General features: G+C 37.9%; 1 protein-coding gene across 15 annotated transcripts in view; it reads left to right on the forward strand.

Annotated features, from left to right (window-relative positions):
* The window catches only part of LOC110047477 (gamma-aminobutyric acid type B receptor subunit 2-like), a 66042-nt gene that overhangs the window by 31169 nt on the left and 15156 nt on the right, over positions 1-19717 (forward strand). For 12 of the 15 annotated variants that reach the window (XM_089277258.1, XM_089277252.1, XM_089277261.1 and 9 more), the window contains 4 exons: positions 10404-10453; positions 16727-17011; positions 17794-17946; positions 18983-19159. In XM_089277258.1, the coding sequence (XP_089133384.1) occupies positions 16781-17011; positions 17794-17946; positions 18983-19159 (561 nt within the window). In that variant the 5' untranslated portion in view covers positions 10404-10453; positions 16727-16780. Of the gene's footprint in view, positions 1-4672; positions 4967-10403; positions 10454-13047; positions 13250-16726; positions 17012-17793; positions 17947-18982; positions 19160-19717 lie in introns of those variants that run through there. The other 3 variants (XM_089277265.1, XM_089277266.1, XM_089277264.1) reach the window with 3 other exon arrangements.

The raw sequence follows: 19717 nt of genomic DNA on the forward strand, positions 1-19717 counted from the left end.
TGTCCTCATCTTTTGCGTACCTCATCTTTTGTGATAGAGTAACTGCTCCGACTTTATGAAAGCTTTTCTTCGAAGTAGTTTTTCCGTTTTTTATTGAAAAGAGTGGCCTTTTCGTCACTTTCAGGGCCCAACCGTTAAGTTTAATTTCTTTAGCAGGGACTGGAAGTGTAGAACTTGCTAGGACCGGGTAAATACTTTGATTGTCACTATATCATATTTTGGCCTTGTCAAATAAGTTTTCTTTTTCAGGAACAAGTCAACATGAACCGCACTGTAAATGGTTCTTCAGTAATTATCTTAGCGTTTCCTTGTCTGATACAAAAGTAGAACGGCTGAGAAAATACAAGGAGTTTCAATCAAACGCCGCTTACCATTACTTCTTGCGCACTGCTCGTCAGTCTATTGCCTTTCGCAGCCTTTGATGGCATTTCGGACAGCGAGACACAAGTATAATGCTGAACAAAAAAAACAAGTAAGAAGCTTTTTATTGGAATTCTATCCCTATTTTATTTGTTGTCCTATTAATTTTTGGCCTAAATATCTTGTATCCTGTTAATTGCAGTTTAACGATTTCCTACTCAATTGATGTCCCGTTTTATCTGATCTAAACATGCTCTACCCCATTAATTTTTCCCCTAAATTTCGTTTTTCCTGTCAATTTTTAACCATATATCCAGTAGTGAAACGGCTAAGAAAATATAAGGAGTTTCAATAAAACGCCGCATACCATTACTTCCTGCGCACTCTTTGTCAGTCTGTTGCCGTCTTTCGCAAAATTTGATGGCATTTCAGGCAGCGAAAGACACAAGTGTCCCGTTTTATCTGATCTAAACATGCTCTACCCCATTAAATTTTTCTCTAAATTTCGTGTTTCCTGTCAATTTTTTACCCAAATATCCAGTATCCTGAAAACCCCTAGTAGGACTTCATTGTTGGGGGTACTTACCATTTACATGGGAAAACCGAAAATTCCAGTTGGAAAATCAAATGGTTCGCGCCATTCCGTTTGGGAAGCTTCAGAAAATATGGGCTGTGATTTGGGTTGATGCTATTTTTCTGCTCTTATAAGTCTCTCTAGCTGATGTGGATATACTTTATACCGATTCCCTCTCCCGCAATGTTCAATTTAATTGTTTAATGTTTATGTCTGAAATTTCCAACCGGATGGTTTTTGTAAATGGTAAGCACCCCTGAACTGGTGCACCTGATCAACCCTGATACTGTCTCTCGGTTTTTTTCTCTTTTTAATACAGTGCACGCCCCCAACCCTCCCCCCCCCCCCCGACCTCCCCCTCCCCCCACAAAACATAACCTACAAAATGACTCAAATTTCCAAGCATAAGTTCATATTCAAATCATTCCGGGAAAGTCAGGTACTTGTTCAACCACTTGAATGCGTAAAATGGCTTTGTACCCCGTTATTACAGTTTCACTTCCTACCCACCCAAACCGTATCCATTGGAATGTGCACTTGTTATATGTAACGCAATCTGTGGAATAATGGCGACTGCACAACAGATTGAAACAGAACTGAGCTTAAACGAGTTCTTGATGAGAATCCTCGACTAAAAAGAAGATTTTAAAGGCCACTAACAGACTTTTGGGTCAGTTAGGATCTCAGCAAATAGTTAAACTTCTTGTAAACGGCGGCTTGTGAGACGAAATTGATAGATGTTATGACGCGGGCTTCGGAGAGTTGAAATCTGCTTTACCGTTGCGATGTCTCAGAGTGATTTCGTGCACTAATCATTGACTGATACGGCTGAAACCTACTGATAATATAACATGAGGTATCGTGGAACACCCAGTTGTCGACATGTCGCGAGGTAAGTGGAATATATCATTATTTTTCTTTGTGCATCGTTATTTTCACGTCATTATGCTAATTAAGACGGCGGTTTTTGTTGACAAAATCACAGCTTAAACTTCTTCTAACATTTTACAGTTTCAACTGCTCCAAAATTTTATCACATATTTTTACAGGTGAGACATTGCTCTTTAAGTGGAGGGTTGTTTTGGGATCTCAAGTTATGTACTTTTGGCGATATTTTCCTTTAAATTTCGCCTTTTCTATGGCACTTTAGGAGTAGTTCGAAAGAGAAGAAATTTAAAATTCTGTAAAAAAAATCAGATGTTGGTCAAATTGCCAGAACAGCCTCTCAACGTAACAAGAAACATTTTCTTGTCTCGAATAAAGTATTTTTACCGGGATTTATAACGTCTTCTTTGTATGGCAAGTTGTTAAAATTGTGCCCTAAAATGGCCGCTGAAAGCCCTCTCAGAGGGGCAAAACCAAGATGGTCGCCCCAGCGCTAAAATACCGATCGAATTGAACTGAAAGTTATATTTATGTGAATTACTTATCTAGACCATTCATCTGAGAAAGTTTGAGGAATTTGATTTTTTCTCGTCCAAATGACCATAGTTGACATTTACAGAGGGCGGCTCTTAATACTTACAATTTTATCACTACTTTGTCCAAAAATTCAATAAAATCACCGTGTTGGAAAAAAAATACACGTAAGAACTATAAAAATCTAGATAAAAATTATTTAACAACTAGGTGAGGAAACCAAAGGGTTCATTAAATTCGAACACGGGTGGGCGTTTGCGGTAGTTGTTTACATGAAGGAATTAAGAAGTAAGTCCTCCTAACTTTTTCAACAAAGGCTTGTATTGGAGTCCTTTGAGAATAAGTGCAAGAAGTTTAGTGTGAATTCTTAAATATTCACAATCTGCAAATTTGAGATAGCTATGGAAAATCATATAGTGACCAATTCGGAACGTATTATATTTGCTTCAAGCGATTAACCTTTATATTCTCCAATACAGTTGTCCTTAGTTCGATCTCACTTATTTCCACTTCCGAAATAGTTGTTATTGCAGCTGCGTCTGCGGTCAAATGCAATTGAAAACGAGGCGAAAGGGTCGACAGAGCAGAAGTGATCCGCTCGTTTCGTTCGTAGGTCAATAGAAATTAATGAAATATAAACATCGCGGGAAAAGTACATACGGCCAAAGGATAAATTTTTGAACGAAAAATGTCTGGAAAACCTTTGTAGGTTGAACCACAGACCGATATTTGTTCACAGCCGTTTAATTTCTTTTCTTTTCTTTTCTGTTAAAAATATATTTGATTAGAATTTCTCAAAAATGTTCCCAATGATAATGATTGGAATCAAATTCAGTTTGTTTTAGAGGAGCACATTTCAAGTTTACCTCAATGAAATAACTTTTCGTGCCAGCATATTTCAATACGCAATTTCTCCTAATATTCTTATATCATAATCAAGTGACGCAAGCTTTTTAACATAGGGGAGAAAGACAAAAAAAACTGGCATTTTATGTTTATGAGGTCTCAGCTCCTCATAGAGATTGGGCTTTTGATGATGCGGAGTCTATATGGACTTCCCCAGCCAGCCAATTGGCATATTAGAATTTACATACAACACTCATCTTGGACTTCCTAACCGCTTGTTTTAGGGAAGAACTGTTAAATACTAGATGGGAAAGAATGTTATTCTAATTGGGTAGTTTTTAATTTTCTTGTAGCCTGAAGGATCGAACAAATAAGACTGAAATTACTTTAAGAAAATACTCCACCCTATCACCCGACAGTAATTTTCGCTGAATGAGTAAAATGATTTAAACACTTATTATGAAGAAGAATATTGCTTATATATCTCTAAGAGACTGCATTGCCTCCAATGTTTTTATGTTAGGAGAATAGAAATTGTTTCAGTTTGAAATAATGCCTCGTCTTCTATTTGTCATCATAACGCTAAATTATCAAAAAAGAAGAAAAAGGTGTATTGTGTTGTTTTTATTATTATTATTATGTCAGTCTTCGGTGCGCATTTTGTGTTCCTTTGTGCAGGTGGTGGGCGGAGGGGGCTTGGAATGATCTACCAAGTTCAATGATTTGACATACACTGCTGTATAAAAACACGAAAATCTTGCCGATCATTTCATCGGGGGAACGCTATGCCACACAATTAAACCAAAAAACTGTCAGGATATGAAGAATTTTAATCGATAAGCCCACGATTTTAATGACGGGGTATTTCAGAGGTAAACTCTGGTGCGGCATCCGTTGTGCGAGTGACGTAGGAGGAAGTTAGAATATGTGGCTCCACACGCTTAGAAAGATATCATTAGCTTTCCCCCAAGGCACTCTACCTGCGTTTGTTAAACCCACCTTTAAGTTTTTAAAATGCTTTCAAAAGCCAGGAAAATGAACACGATTCGAAATATAAATGGGTGAATGTGGGGCTAACCGAGGATTTATTATCAAGTTAACTGTGGGCTCCAGGAAATTTATCATTAAATGGCATTTAGGTTGCACAATCTCCAAATGCATATTATGAATAAAATCGACGCTTTGTTTTGTGCTCTGACTACGATTGGTTGTTTTAATGCGTCAAGCTCGGGTTATTTTTGCGTCAAATTTGGTATTTTTTCTCAAAGAACCTCATTTGAGAGACTTTGTTTTTGTGAAGTGACAAAAACTAAATAAACTCGTGAAGCCGTATTTCCCTAAACGAGATGCGGTAAGTTAAGTTAACGGTCTTTCAACACACGTACTGTAAAGCATAATTCTTAACAGCCTCATCCGGCCTGATTTAAGCGAGGCACCTTTCTTTCGGCTACATAATGGCCAATTAATCGAGGTGTATAGAGATCGAAAGTAGAAAAAGTAATTTGCACTGTGTAAAGCCAAAATGACGTACGTCCGGATTGTTTATGCAAATTCTTTTCAAGAACTTCTGGTTGTCTGGGAAATTCTGTTGGAGCTGTTTTGTTGGCTGCTTCCGAAGTCTTAATCGTTCAACATTAGACTAGTTTTAATGCTCAGAGAGTGTTTTGGTATATATTTTTCCACTTTCGTAATGGTGGACTGGCAGAACCGCACGACGTTCAGTGATATTAGGCTGTGATCAGCACGACAAGCCTTAAAAGTGCAAAGGTAAACACTTTGCTTTGCTACAGTAGTTGATGTCTTCATGCAAACAGAATATTGAAATGTTGGTTAACCACGTTTACAAGGACAGTTTTATACAAATCAAGAGGTTTCATCACCTTGAAAATGGGCCCGTTCTGAATTCATCGAGATGCTAACTTTTAAACCGCAGCAAGTGAAAAAACAAACGCTGCTCAGACAAAATAAGTCGTTCTATACTCATCTACACATCTAATCAGCGGTATAATGGTTCAAGCCCTTGTATGTTTGTAGAGCTAAAAATATAGGCCATGCAGCAGCCGTAGAAAACGTGTCTTTACACTTAACTCGTTCACAAAAACTAAAGCATAATATCTAAAGCGGTAACCTTAAATTTTGTTTATTTCTTAGATTAGACTATTGTCTGTTCACTTCTTTTATGTAGTTTAACTAGCAAATAAGTCAGGTCCAATTTCATTTCAGCGCCTTGAATTTGATTTGATAAGTCAAAATTTCATAAACCTGTGCGGCTCCGTTTATCGCCGTAATTTACGCTTTCGCGCATAGATATCGCGCTATAACAAACGTAAACATACACAGCGGGAAATACACACGCACACAACAACACATTCAACTCAATGGACACGATCCTTGTCAAGGCGCTTTATCTACAAGTCTCTCTTAGTCAAGACGTAATAGCTCTTAAGAGCAGATAGTTGTTGCAAAAACTCCCTTCGCATATGTAAAAGTTTGTTCCACTTAAAATGGTATTTTTTTAATGAAAAGTCTGCGCAGTCAACGTTAACGCATCTGATGGTTTATCATTTACATTCTACGAAGGATGGATATCTCAAGCGAATTAATGAGTGCTTTTGGTTGTTCTGTTTTGAGATTTTTTTATGTCGAAATTTAAAGGGGCGAGGTGATGTTTCAAGACAACTCAGTGATGTCATGTTTGAAGGCATGACCCGCGCAAGTCTCCCAAACTATGTGACCCGATACAAGTCACGTTCAGTTCACTCCTATTTTCGTCGTTTTCATTAGAGTATTGGGGCTAAAGAGTTTTGCAGATAGTCGTCATGCATTCTGTGGCCCACAATAATAACAAAAGCACATAACGTCTTCCTTTCTTAAAGACCTAAATTTAATTTGGACGAATTCAAACAGGAAGAGATAGCTATTCGCCACTCAGTACACAGGACAACATAAACGTCTCTTGCTTTTTTTCTTTTCAAGTTAAAAACCGTAATTCTGCCCGTTTTTTTCTGGGTTGAAGCCAGTACTACATAAAAATACCATAATAAACAATATACAATTTCGTGAAGATATATTTTTAGATTATTCGGAGAATTTTCTGATCTAACAAACTTCCCAACCATTTTCGTGACAATTGCCATCAATGCGCCTGAAGGTTTTATTTTCTTTTTCGTTTGATCGATTAATTATTCCGCCTACAGTATTTTCAGGAGTGTAATTCTACGCAGTAATCCACGCGAACAATATTTTAAACATGCGTGTTCTACAGAAACTTGTCACTGAATCATTTTTGAAATTCTCTAATTTCTTCTCACAAATATTCTCGACTGTCATTGAAGAATAAAAAGATAGCAATCAAATTGGTAAATAGTACACCGAACTTCGTGTTATTGCATTCTTAAAAGAAGCCAGAAAATATATAACGTCAATTTCTATCTTAGATTAATCTAAATGTCGCAGACTGACTCGAACTTATCCACGTAAATTGCCTTCGCGGAAAGCGCACAGTATTTCCCGGGTATTTTTAAATTTCTTTGAGCTGTTATAATGAGCAAAGAGTCTTTATGACTGGCAGCCGGTCAAGGTTTTAAATATAGACTAAATGACCGGCAGTCAAAATTTTTTTGTAGTTTAGTCAGCCTAAAAAGCACTCCGGGTAGCCTGTTTACGGTTAGCTATCAATAATGGTAAGGGTAACATGATATATACTTAAAAATTTCCGATTGCTGCAGCCGGCTTCGGTGGCGCAGTGGTGATGAATATCGCTTGCTATGCGGGCGACCCGTGTTCGATTCCTCTAGGTGTCACCTGTCACAATGTTCTTCACTGCTGGTCATGTGGTCTATTTAAAACCTTGACCGGCTGCCGGTCATATAGCCACAGCGTATAATGAAAGGCGAATTCGGAATATAAAAAAATAAACTCTTTCTATGGCTGGAGGAAATCTTATTTTAAAACGTTTAATCAAATTAAAAGTTTGCTCCTTGCAAGACCCAAAGAACAAGAATACCTCCCGGTATGGCTTTATGTGTTTATGCATAGGTAAACAACTGGAGTGGGTTGCAGACACCGCGCAGTACCATGACATGGTAAAAGATTATTCGACCTCGTACGCGCCTGATTCAAACTTGAAAGCTAGAAGTGTTGTGACCGGGTATGATTTCAAACCAGCCAAATTGGTACATTCATCAACCGAGTTAACGATTTCACGATGACATCGCTTATGTCCAATCTGTTATCACGTAGATAGATTACTCACATGAAGCAAGTTAGTTACAAAATGCCGATCACGAAACAAACAAGTATAACGTGTTAAAGACTGCAGTACGTGGGGAGCTCAGAGGAATAAGCATCTGACCGATAAAACAGGTCCCACCCTAATCATGCAGTTTTTCATATTTTCATCCGTTGAAATATTTCCAAGAGTTAACAGAACAAACATAAGGGAATGGACTCATCATCAACGATGCTGAAAGGATGCAGTCAGGGTCAAATCTGAGACTAAATAATAATAATAGTGATACCGTGTCATGGTTTCAATCTGAACTGTTTAGAAGGAAAGTATTGATTCATTAGCCTAATGTTGGCTAAGAGTTCGGATGAGTTGAAACAAGATGTTCAATTTTCCACAAGGAATCGGAGCGAAGATCAGATACTGATTTTTCAGCCATTCACGAACAAAAGTTCACACAAATTTTCCCGCCTCTTACATATTTTCCTTCGCAACGATGTTGTTTTATTGTGTAACTTTTTAGGTCCAGAACACAGCACATTACAACATCCCTCTAATAGTAAGTTTAAAAGCCAAAAACTAATTGATGGGTTACCTAGTAACGGTGTAAAAGAAACCATGAATAAGCTGATAGCATTACTTTTAACAGAAGAAACGATTTTGAGTTTCCCTCAAATAAAGTCTTAGAAGCACGTTTAAAAATTACTAATGGCAGAGCTCCTGTGCGCCGAAGGCGCGCGAGCGGAGCACCATAGCTTTGAAAATGTGGTAACCCATCGAGCTAAAAAATTTGTCTGTCACGTGACTGTCCGTATGTTCGTCCGTACGTAACATCTGAGCAATTCTCGAAAATCCGGAAACATGTTTATCTAATTAGGACGATACCAAATCTTATTCAGTAGCACCCTGGCCGGTTAGCTGCATCTGAAAATGGTTCCAAGCAAGACATCTAACCAATAAAAATATTCTAGCAAATTACACCGTATAGGGGAATAATTTTGTTGCATTATCAAGCAAATGGCCGAATTTACACTAGAGGCTACTCTTCGCTTTGGTCTTACCGCCAAATAAATGGAACTGGGCTTCGAACATCTTCGAACATCAGCTAAAAACCCGTGGAAGACTGTTTTCCGGTCTGTGACGAGTTTCCCGTTCCAGTTTCCCTTAAATGCGGTTGTTATCGCTATTTGTGTTATCACTATTTGTCTGTGACGAGTTTCCCGTTCTAGCTTGAAAAACGGGACGGGTCGGGATGGGTTTGTGATCGGAACTCGCCCGTTTATTTGTCCGTCTAAGTCGACGAGTTTTGGTTACAACTATGACTAGACGAGAAACTCGTCAGAAACTCGTCGAAATAGGCGTCACAAATTTTCTGGTCGAGTCTCGGGAGAAAATTCAACCGAGGAAGGAGGCAAAGCACTTCACTTCTCTAGTTTATGCGGTGAGGTAAGAAAAGTTTTTCGTCGCAAATTTACACCAGAACAGAAAACTCGTCAGTTACCCGTCCAGATGGGTTTTCTTGTACTAGTACTTCGGCAGCACTGAATCGATCCCCACCGAAAACGAACGGTGTTATCACTGTTTGTGTTCGAAAGATGTATTACTCTGTTATTTAGATCAGTCGCCGCATAATTTTCTGATTAAAGCATCTTATAATGTATGATAAGGCTTTCCAGCAGAATTAACATTGTGAAACATTTCGTCGGTATTATAATAATACACGGCAGTTTATAATTATTTGCTAAGGATGGAAATGCGGTTTTATTTTGATCTGATGCCGTACATGACTTTGATGTAATGTTAGACATGTTTCGCACAGTGTTATTGGTCCGTGAGAAAATTTTGAACTTCGCCTGTGGGTTGAAATGCTAAATCGCATTACGTTATAATATTTAATTTTGAAAACGTCATCTTCAATTCCTTATTCTCCATCTATCACACTGTAAACAACTTATTAGCGAGTCTGAGATCGTGATGAAGTTTAATAATGCTGAGGACTCCAGGTATATGTTTTTTTGTGAATGCTTAAAGAAAAAACTAGTTTGGCAAACTTTGGTTTGGTGGTGAACCTAAACCTTTCTATATAAATACCATTTATCACCCTGAAATCTGTCTTGGGAACATCTTTTAAAATTCGCTTCTTTACAAACTATTAATACTGCACTAACACCTCAGCAACAATTCACGTTTGAAGAACGTTTCGTGATCAGAAGATTTTGTTGCCATTGGTATTCTAATATTCATTTGCACCACAATGTTCATTTCCACCAATTTCGGGGTCGTCTCCAGCCGCCAGGGATAACACATGCAGACTTGGCAGCGGAAACGGTTCATCACTTAAATCCCTTTTAGAAAAAGACCTGGCAGGGTTTCCACGAGTTGAGACTAACTAGGATAGTAGTTTCTCTTTCAAATATTGATTTAGCTCAAGGCAGACGATTTTCAAGGTTTTTGAAAACAATGCGTTTCCTTGTAAGTACAATGTCTGGGTTCTTTCTAGTGTCATTTTACCTCAGGTTACGCGTTTAAAATCTTCCATTCAAGTTGACGAGAGAGAGCGGACCAGTGTGAAAACCATTCAAAGTTTATGCCTTTTTCTTCGTACTAAAGTTTGTAATCAGGCCGTGTTATATTATTTAAAACGATAAACTTTAAAATTTTTACGACGTAATTAATGTACCGTTTAGTCCTCGTTTAAGCTAACATGAATTCAGTTTCGTGAAATCACTGTACATATCTGTTTACCTTGTTCTTGTATTTTTTCCTTGAGTGGCATTCTATAGTAACTGTTAACTCAAAATACAAGTTGACAATTCATTTTAGCTAGCGTTAAATTATTAAAAAGCTAATATTGTTATATTCACGTAGGTCTCTGGAAACTCGGGTAAAATAATTGTTAATTGGATCGCTTTTGACTTGTAGACGGTCGTTTTGGTTGCAGAAGAACTTTAATATTGCTCTTTTCTTATTTCACAGAAACGCCTTGAATAGTTTTAAAGACCATTAGCAAAAGACGTCAAATCCAGGTATTGTGAAAGCACTGTTTTCAGTTGCCGTTGTTTATAAATACGCAATTAATAAAAACTCGGCATAATGCAAACCGCTTATCGGTCGTTCGATTTCGTCTTTAAATCACGTAAATTATGTGTATTGTCTGCATCCTCAGCAAAACATGAATTACAATGAAACGAGTTTCCTTCCTTGCATAATTGCTGCCAAGTCGAAGCAAAGTCAGAGCTGTCGGTTCTGTTGTGAGAATCGGAATTTTTTTCCTGTCGACTGAGAAACCATTGTCTTCACAACATTTTGTAAAATTTCTGAGATTTCGCGGGTGTTATGTATAATTGGAACGTCAATAGCTATTAACTATATAGTCCCGCGGTAAAAAACCGTCATTTTTGAAAATGGGCCAAACTGTTAAAATACAATGTTTTTACGGGAATTCGATGTCGAGCAAATTGTAAAATAAATTCAACATATCAGGCTAATGATTCCCACAGTTTTAACGATGCGCTCGTGTTGAGAGAGGTGGCGGTCAGTATAAGTCAAGTTACCACAATAAAGCGGCAAGATGAAGTCGACATCTACGAGAAAATTTAAAGACTTGACCAGTAAAAAAATGAAAAATGCGACTCCATGTTTCCTAGCGCAGCTATGGCTATCAAAGATTTCAACTAAGTACCTGATTTATCTCAGTAATCTGACGATTTTGAATGAGAATCTAATTCTGAAAAACAATTTTTTTTCAGTGCTGCGAACGAATTTGCGAAACTGAAAACATTTTCCATATTTCTATCGAGTAACTGAAACTGAGGGCAAGTTTAGGAGAACGAGAAAAGCTGTGGTACACGAGCCGCAAGCGACTGTTTTCAAAGGTTTCTCAGAAAAACGGAAGAATAATCATTCCTTTTATTTCGATTATTTTCTTTGCCCGCGCCATCGTCACGTCGATGAGAAATGCAAGTTCAGTGTTTTCATCGACATATAGTGGGTGCCCACCTTTTAGCAACCGCTTTTATGGTGTCTTTTAATCAATATTATATCCTGGCTATTTAGTGATGTGTTTTCTTATTATGGACTTCACATATGGCCGATTTTTGAAAATAATTCAAGGTTGTGGTCTAAGAAAGATTAATAGGAACCCATAGGTTCCCAACAAATTAACCATGAAATCCTGGGTGCCCACCACTTAAGCTTGTATGAAAAAAGTAGGTTTTTCCAGTCACCCAAAGGCAAAACTTCGTCGCCTGTGGCGCCCGGACGCTTCTAGAGCACAGAGCTTTTCCGAAAAGGTCGACTATTAACTCGTTATTGTTTCGTAAAACCAGTAAATTTAACCCTTTTTTCTGAATTTTACGCTGGGATGTAGCAAAAGTGACAACAAGGTCCAAAGCACGTTCCTTAACTAGTTATTCTATGGACTCGGCTGTTATTTCTGCCACACGGAAAATGAGCTAATGGCCTGTTACCCAGGTGAAATGCTAGCTGCTTTGCTGTAGGAAGAATAAAAAACTGAACTCTCCCATCATCGTTTTACTTTTTTACAGACATTTTATTTTCCTTTTGTTACCCAAAATGCTAAAGGTGAAGGGGAAAAGCCAGGAAATTTATAAAAGTTGAAAATTTGTAAAGGATTGCATGAACCATATCTCACCTAGGTAAGACTGCTGGCCTCAACCCAGAGTATCGGTGTAAAGCGATAATGATATTTTTTTGGGAGAACAAACGAACTATGGCGGAAAGAAACACTTCATGCTGTAGTGATTCCAGTCAAAACGGATTAGTGTTGTTTTGGTCGCGGTTGTAATGTTGCAGCGCAGTATTTTCAATTTTTTGATAGACTTTTAAATTTAATACAGATTTTCTCAGGAAGTGTCGAAGTTCCGCTTTCAATTTGACAATTTCCGGTTTTTCTTACTTTACGCCTGAAATGATACTACTTCTGTTATGAAAAAAAAAATAATTGCTTCATGATACATATGGCTGACTGTTTATAAACAGACTGTGAGAAATGAGTGAGTGTACGACAAGCAAATTTAACCAGTGTCCATTTTCCTAGTTCCTACTCGGTACCGGTTTTAGTAACATCCCACCAAGACTCTTATCAACTATTTACTTATTTATTTCCTGCCTTTAATATTCAGTCATTGTTCAGCTCAAAGAAAAGTGTTGGGGGAGGGTGAAGATGTGACTTTCCTTTGCGAGTCAATCATATCAACAGCAATGTCTTGAATCTGATTGGTCCTCCGTATTATTTTTCCCCTAATTGTTTGCGCACGAACATCATCCGACAGCAGCTGAGTCGCTTCTAACTTCCTCTTTCTGGGCCCGAGTTGCCATTAACTTTTCAGGTTTGTAGAATTGATGTACAATTTAGGTTTGGAGTGATCATGAAGTCGCCAATAAATCCAATCATCTACTGAAAGCGTTCAGTTCAAAAAATGATCGTTGTTTTATTCGCGCGTCAGTCGCATAACTTGTTAACTCAAATTACTATTCCTTATTCGGACGCGTTTTCCAGTGTTTACATAACCACTTTCATTCCGTAAATAAATTTGCAATTGAGAATCAATTGAATTTCAGTGTGACAGCAATCGCCGTTCATCTGCGTCAAATTTCTTACTGTTTTCGTAATGTACTGCAAACAGTACCGTTAATGAGGTAATGAGTGAAGTTCACACAGGTAATCACTAAGCTTTCTTCAAACTGCACGCACCAAATACTTATTACAGTCGACGCGTATTGCAACCTTGACGAGACATTGTGGAGAAAGAATCGCTAGAAGATAAATTATCCTAGGGAAAACTCTCCTGGACGATCAGGTAAAGTTTGTTTCTTTTTCCGTGTAAATTAATTTTTATACTCAAATCGAAGCTTTAACAGCGAAACGAAATTTATAGTACAAAGTCATTACAGTATATTTCTCGATCTCTTTAAACTGGCAAGCAAAAAGCAATTAAAAAAAGCGCTTAGGTGCTTTCGCGAAGGAAGTTAATGCACTCAATATTGCGCCGGGAATAACAAAATCATGCCGAAAAATTATTGCCATAATAATGAATCGCTCAGAAAACTAAGTTTTGATTTGCTTCATTCCAAACGACAAAACATTTACGTATTTTCTTACAATAAGCAAGGATATAAAGTGGACAAAATGCTTTGAGAAAATGGCATATAAGTTAAAGATAAACAGATGGCGAATTCTGGCCTGAGGCTGGTGTAAGGCGGGGAGCATAAAGTTAATCTTCCTCTGTTTATCAATATTGATTATCTGTTCAGATCGCCCACTCACCTGCTGGCTGGATGATTTAATTTCAATATTCTGTTTTTGAGCTCAAAATATTCTTATGTACCGTGTTAACGTTTGGCTAAATTCTAATATCTCAGTGTCGAACATTTCTTTCGACATTTGGCTTCGAGCGCACAGATGCCTAATGATGTTCATAATAAAATCATATCAGAAAGTGCCCATGGAATAACTGAGCTGCCAATTTCAATTTTGATAATTTTACCATTTTTAACTCTGTGGGGAGTATGCATTCGATAGGAAATAAATATTACTCTCCATGATAGCAATTAAACCATAGAATTAAATCATCATTGCAATGTTCCTGCCCTGTTTTTCTCTCGGGTTTTCATTATCAGCAAGCTGCTGTTCAGTAAGACATCACGTTTTACTGCTAAAAGATCACAAACATTAAAAACTGGAAACTTATGGATTCCTTGAAGGTATGACATGAATTGAACATTGCTTGACTTAAAGTGAAATTTAAATAATAGCTTGTTTTTAAATTAATTGAAGTAATCTAAGGAGAGACAACTTGAGAGAAAAATGAAAAAGAGCATGGCCATTCACTAGTTACTTAGTTATCGTACTGTCCTGTAAGCTCGACCGCGTACATGGTCATGGCGCTTGAATTTTCATATGGGGGTTTATTTTCTTTTTGTTTTGAACTTTATTATTTTGGATTTTAATGTATTTTAATAAATAAATTACATGGATACTAGTTTATGATGACATACTAACAAATACAGGCTGCATACTAGATGGACTATACAGTCTTATAAGCTGCGTCACTGTCTTCTCGCTTTTCTGAGTGTTTCAGTGAACATGGTGTTCATTCAAACCGAGGAACATTGGTTATGAAATGAACAATTACAGTTCTTGTGTCTCGGATACATCGAATTAACAAACAATTTGGGAACAGACCTTTCCCTGGAACATAGTTTGAGCGGCGTGTACGGGTCAGTAGGTCATCTGTCATATGCTCAACGAATCTTCGCTTAAATCGAAAACGTTTCTCAGAAATTTTACAAGGGTTGAACGAGACATGACCAAGTAAATGCAATTATTTCCTGGTTCAAGACGAATGATAATATTAGTCAAGTTGTTTGACAGGAAGGATAAAAACCCTGATATTACGTTCTATCAGTAACGCTTACAGCAAACATTGATTGAATGAAACCTCGACGAACAGTTTAGACAGAGGAACAAGTTTGTTTAATATAAATGTGAGTTGCAGTATTGTTTGTACCTGAGACTGAAATGTCGGCAATCACAAAAAACTTGAGTACCAATACTGCCCGTATTGCCCAACTATACGTCGTAAAATCATTCATTGTCTTTGAGCTCCTTTGGTATCAGTGATTTCAGCGCTTTAAAGTGTATTTTTCCAGAACTTGGCTGGTATGTAAATAAAACATCGATTATGCATGCATGCATGCATGCATGCATGCATGCATTCATTCATTCATTCATTCATTCATTCATTCATTCATTCATTCAATCCCTAACTTCGTCGCTAAGGACTAGGATTTTATAGGTCCGCAGAGCGTGCACGTGCGTCTTGGAGTCATTTCAGTCACATGAATTATTTTATTAATTTCTGGCTATCAAAGAGAGAAGGAAGCCAAGTATATCGATCATTGTTATTGGGAAAATGAATTTCATTCACTTCAAGAAACGTCTCCTATTGCTGGTTTTCAGTGTCACGCCATTCAAAATAGATCAAAATAAAAATCAAAACCGTTCAAGAGATAAAGTCTAGAACCTGGGAAATGAAAGAAAGTAAATGTGCAAAGACTTTCGCCAAGATTCTGGTCACGGCAATTTTTCTTATGCAAGATACGCGGAGAAATTTTTTATCCAAATTTATAGAGATTTGTATGGAGACGCCATGCTGGTGCCCATCGTATGGGCACCAATATGGCGGCCGGAAACCTCTCACTCACTCTCACTGCTACAAAAGCGTGAATTTATCCCTCGAGGAACTCTAAAACATTAAAATAATACTTTTTCTAAGACATGAACTGTTCAGATAGCCAAATTCTCCGAAATAAGTCACTTTTTTGACCATCATGACAGCTTTCAAGGTCACCATGTAAATGCCGCGTCACGCCAAAGCTTAGAAATTCAAGCCTAGTGTATCACAAAACCAAGAACCCAATCGGAGTGAAAATTTTGTATGAATATTAGTTTTCGGCTGCTCTTATACATCACTAAAGTAAAATCTCAGGAAGATCAATAGTTTTGTAGTTTGAATTTTAGTGACGTCATGTGAAAACCAGCTATAAAGGATTGAAACACGCTACTTTCTCTTTTTTCGGTGTTCCAAAGAAACCCTTCTTGTCCAGTTGACTTGGAAAAGGAGTAGACAAGTTAGTTGAGCCAAGTACAGAAGTCGCTATGTATTTGTACTTGTATAGAGGCCCATTAGTTTCTCAGTACTCGACTGTAATAAAGTGCTTTTTTTTCTCTTCGAATAAATTTTATTATCATTAAATAAATAAGTAGCCTTTATTACCATTGATAAGGTAGCCAGGGCCGTAGCTAGAAAAAATTATGACTAAGGCAATGCTCAGTTTGTTTGTTTGTTGTTTGTTTGCTTATTTACAAGCACGATTTTATTTTCCTTTAAAAAAAAGCAACAAAACACGATATAAATGAATGGGGCAAGTGCCTTGGTTTGGGATGTTTTGGTAATAACAAAACCTTTAGTAAACGAGGCAGTCAAACTTGTTTTTGCACTTCTCAAAATTATAAATCTCTTGCCAAGATCCCATTGGGGCTAAGGAGTGCTTCACACGGAAATGTTTGCCAGTTGAAGAAGACGAGTTCTTATGTTCTTCACCGGGTTGATGTAAGTGTCGGCGTGTGAAACCAACATAACGTGTAACGGAGAGGTCACATTTAAATTGGTAAACAAGGCATTGTTGGTTTACAACCGGCGGCTTGAGTTCACGCAATTTAAGACCTTGTAAGCAACGTTAACCCGCTGTCTTCATTGTTGTTTTCATTGCAGTTGCGCACCTGTTATTGATTTCCAAGGCACTCCACTAAAGCTACCGTACTTGCGATGAATAGTGTAGTGGCTATTTCCATCCTTGTCATTGTCGTGGTAATTGGCTCATTAAAATGTAACGCCAACAAGACGAAGATTATTATTCCCTTACTGGAGAGAAGGCTTACAAACAAAGCGACATCTGTCGGGATAAACCTCACAATAGAAGCGGCCAAAAACTCTTCGGATTTGAAAGCTTTCTTCGACAAATATGAAATAGTCATAGATGGCCCTTATTCCACAAAGGTACGTTTCTTAGATTAATATATACTAATTACGGACCAAACTTGAGGTTAATATGGACAATATGGCTCAGCTGGATATTGGCCAAGTTCTTTTACGTGTGTTTATGGAACAAGACGCAGTCGAGGCTAATAATCTTGCAAAATAAGAGCTATTATCCGACCTTCTTGACCAAACAAGATTTGTCAGTAATAAATTTATTAGATGGCACAAAGACCGCTATTTTCTTGAAGGAAACAGCGTGTAATTCCCATCTTTCCCGCTCAGGCAACCAATATCAGAGCAGGATTTGTTTCATCTTGACCTATCGCAGAGCTAGTCATATAAAAAGAAAGTGTAGACCGGAACGCCGGCAAAATGACAGTGATCAAGGCAAAACCCGGTAATTTAAACGAAGAGACCGCAAAGCCTCATGCTCGCCCTGGGGCATAAAAGCATGGTGGAAGTTGAGGGGTTCAATCAATTGTATATGAAGTGAGAATAACAATTTTATGTATATGGCAATTTAGTTTAAATAGGTGCTCTAGTCGCTCAAAGTTGAACGGTATCGTTACTCAAAAATCCGATTGAGCCACCTTAAAACGTTTTCACTATACGAAACGTAATGAAGTTCACATCCCGTAGCCAGAGACTCTCTGTAATCAAGCAATTTCTATGTGTGTTTAAATAATACGTCAATGATGTTGAAATAAAAAAACAAAAAAACAATGATATTTGTGGTGGACAGTGGCAGCCAAAGACAACGCAATAAGTGTATTAAAACAGATTTCTTTGTTCCTCAACAGGGGATCCCAAGCAACGCGATTTTTTTTTCTACCTTTGCGTTGAAAGATAACACAAAGTACAATGGATCACGCCCGTTGATTCTGCTCGGTCCTAACACACCCGGCGAAGCCTCCTCGGTATTGAATGTAGTACGATTTTACGGGAAATTAATGGTAAGAAACGTACAAGTCACCATGGAGGTTGGGGGATGGGTTGCCCTATTGGCATCAATAGGGGCAGTTTATTATCAAGTGATTACCGTAAATTTCCGAAAATACCCTCCTCTGCCTCCGAATAAGAATGGCTGGCGGGAAGACTAGGCGAATGGATTATGAGCTGGTTTCTGGCTGGATGGAGAACAAGATTGGTTGGTTGGTTGGTTGTTTAGTTGGTTGGTAGGTTGTCTGGTTGGCTAATCGCTTGGTTGATTGATTGATTGATTGATTGATTGATTGAGTGAGTGAGTGAGTCAGTGAGTGAGTGAGTGAGTCAGTGAGTCAGTGAGTCAGTGAGTGAGTCAGTGAGTCAGTGAGTGAGTGAGTGAGTGAGTGAGTGAATGAGTGAGTGAGTGAGTGGGTGAGTGAGTGAGTGAGTGAGTGATGAGTGAGTGAGTGAGTCATTGATTAATTGATTGACTGACTGACTGATTGATTGATTGATTGATTGAGTGAGTGAGTGAGTGAGTGAGTGCGTGAGTGAGTGAGTGCGTGAGTGAGTGCGTGTGTGAGTGATGAGTGAGTGAGTGAGTGAGTCATTGATTAATTGATTGACTTACTGATTGATCGATCGATCGATCGATTGATTGATTGATTAATTGGTTGGTTGATTGATTGATTGATTGATTGATTGATTGATTGATTGATTGATTGCGACGGCGATAGGGTTCTTTGAAGCGCTTGAAATTGACACGCAAATAGTGCACGTGTACATTATAAAGCGATCCAATTTGTTTTCAGTTTGACCCAGTCACAGATACGGTTAGCAATTACAATTTTCACCAAAATTGAAGGGATTAGTTTTTAAAGTAATTAAAGTGTTAAAAGGCAGCAATAAAATGCACCAAAAAAGAAGCAAAACAAGGATGACTGGGAATGAGGAATCTAGTTGAAAACATTTAGAGTTGTGTCTTGGATTGACCATCTAGTTGCTGACAATCGACAAGCGTTAATTAACTTTAATTACTAACCATCTCTTATTTCTTTTCTACAGGTGACATACCTAACAACTACTTCTGAAGTGAGCGAACTCGAAAATAGTTTCGGATTTACGTTTGCGCCAACAGCGTTCACATTCAATGCTGCAAACTATCGACTAATGGACTACTTCAAGTGGAAGAGAGCCGCGATCGTGTATGATTTCCTGGATACAGGAGGACTTTACGTAAAGGTGGGGCCTAAAATACATTAAGCATCCGTTAATAAACCTAACAAAAATAGTTCGTTTATTACGAATTATGTAATTTCAAAGTGTTAATAGGTGAAATAAATAAATAATTTGGTGGTAGACGTAGATTGATATATTATGATTTTTTTTTCTTAAATAGCGACTCTTTTTAATCCTAAGCCTAATATTCTTTCGAGTTCCGCTTGCTCTGTTTCAGCACGGTCTTAGGAGACATTTTTGATATTCACTCCTTGAATGTCATTCATCGAGTGAATATAGTGTTTCCCATCGGTCACTTCGGATACTAGATTTCATTTACATGTGATAATCGACTCCATCCTCTCCCTTCACTCGCTACTCTTGAACTAAAACTTTGAAACTAACCTACTGAGTTTGATTGTGTAGATTGCTGTAACTGGGTCAGTGTTAAATTAGCCCGCTGTGTCATTTTAAAGTTTAATTACAGGATAATTGCCTACCTCGGTTCGATAGGTATACGGATCAACAATGACCGAGCGGGATGAACAGCAATTCATACCAAGTAGGAACTATATAAAAATA

Source organism: Orbicella faveolata, unplaced genomic scaffold (assembly GCF_042242905.1).
Source record: "Orbicella faveolata isolate gen_17 unplaced genomic scaffold, um_ofav_v1 contig_46, whole genome shotgun sequence".
NCBI lineage: Eukaryota > Metazoa > Cnidaria > Anthozoa > Scleractinia > Merulinidae > Orbicella > Orbicella faveolata.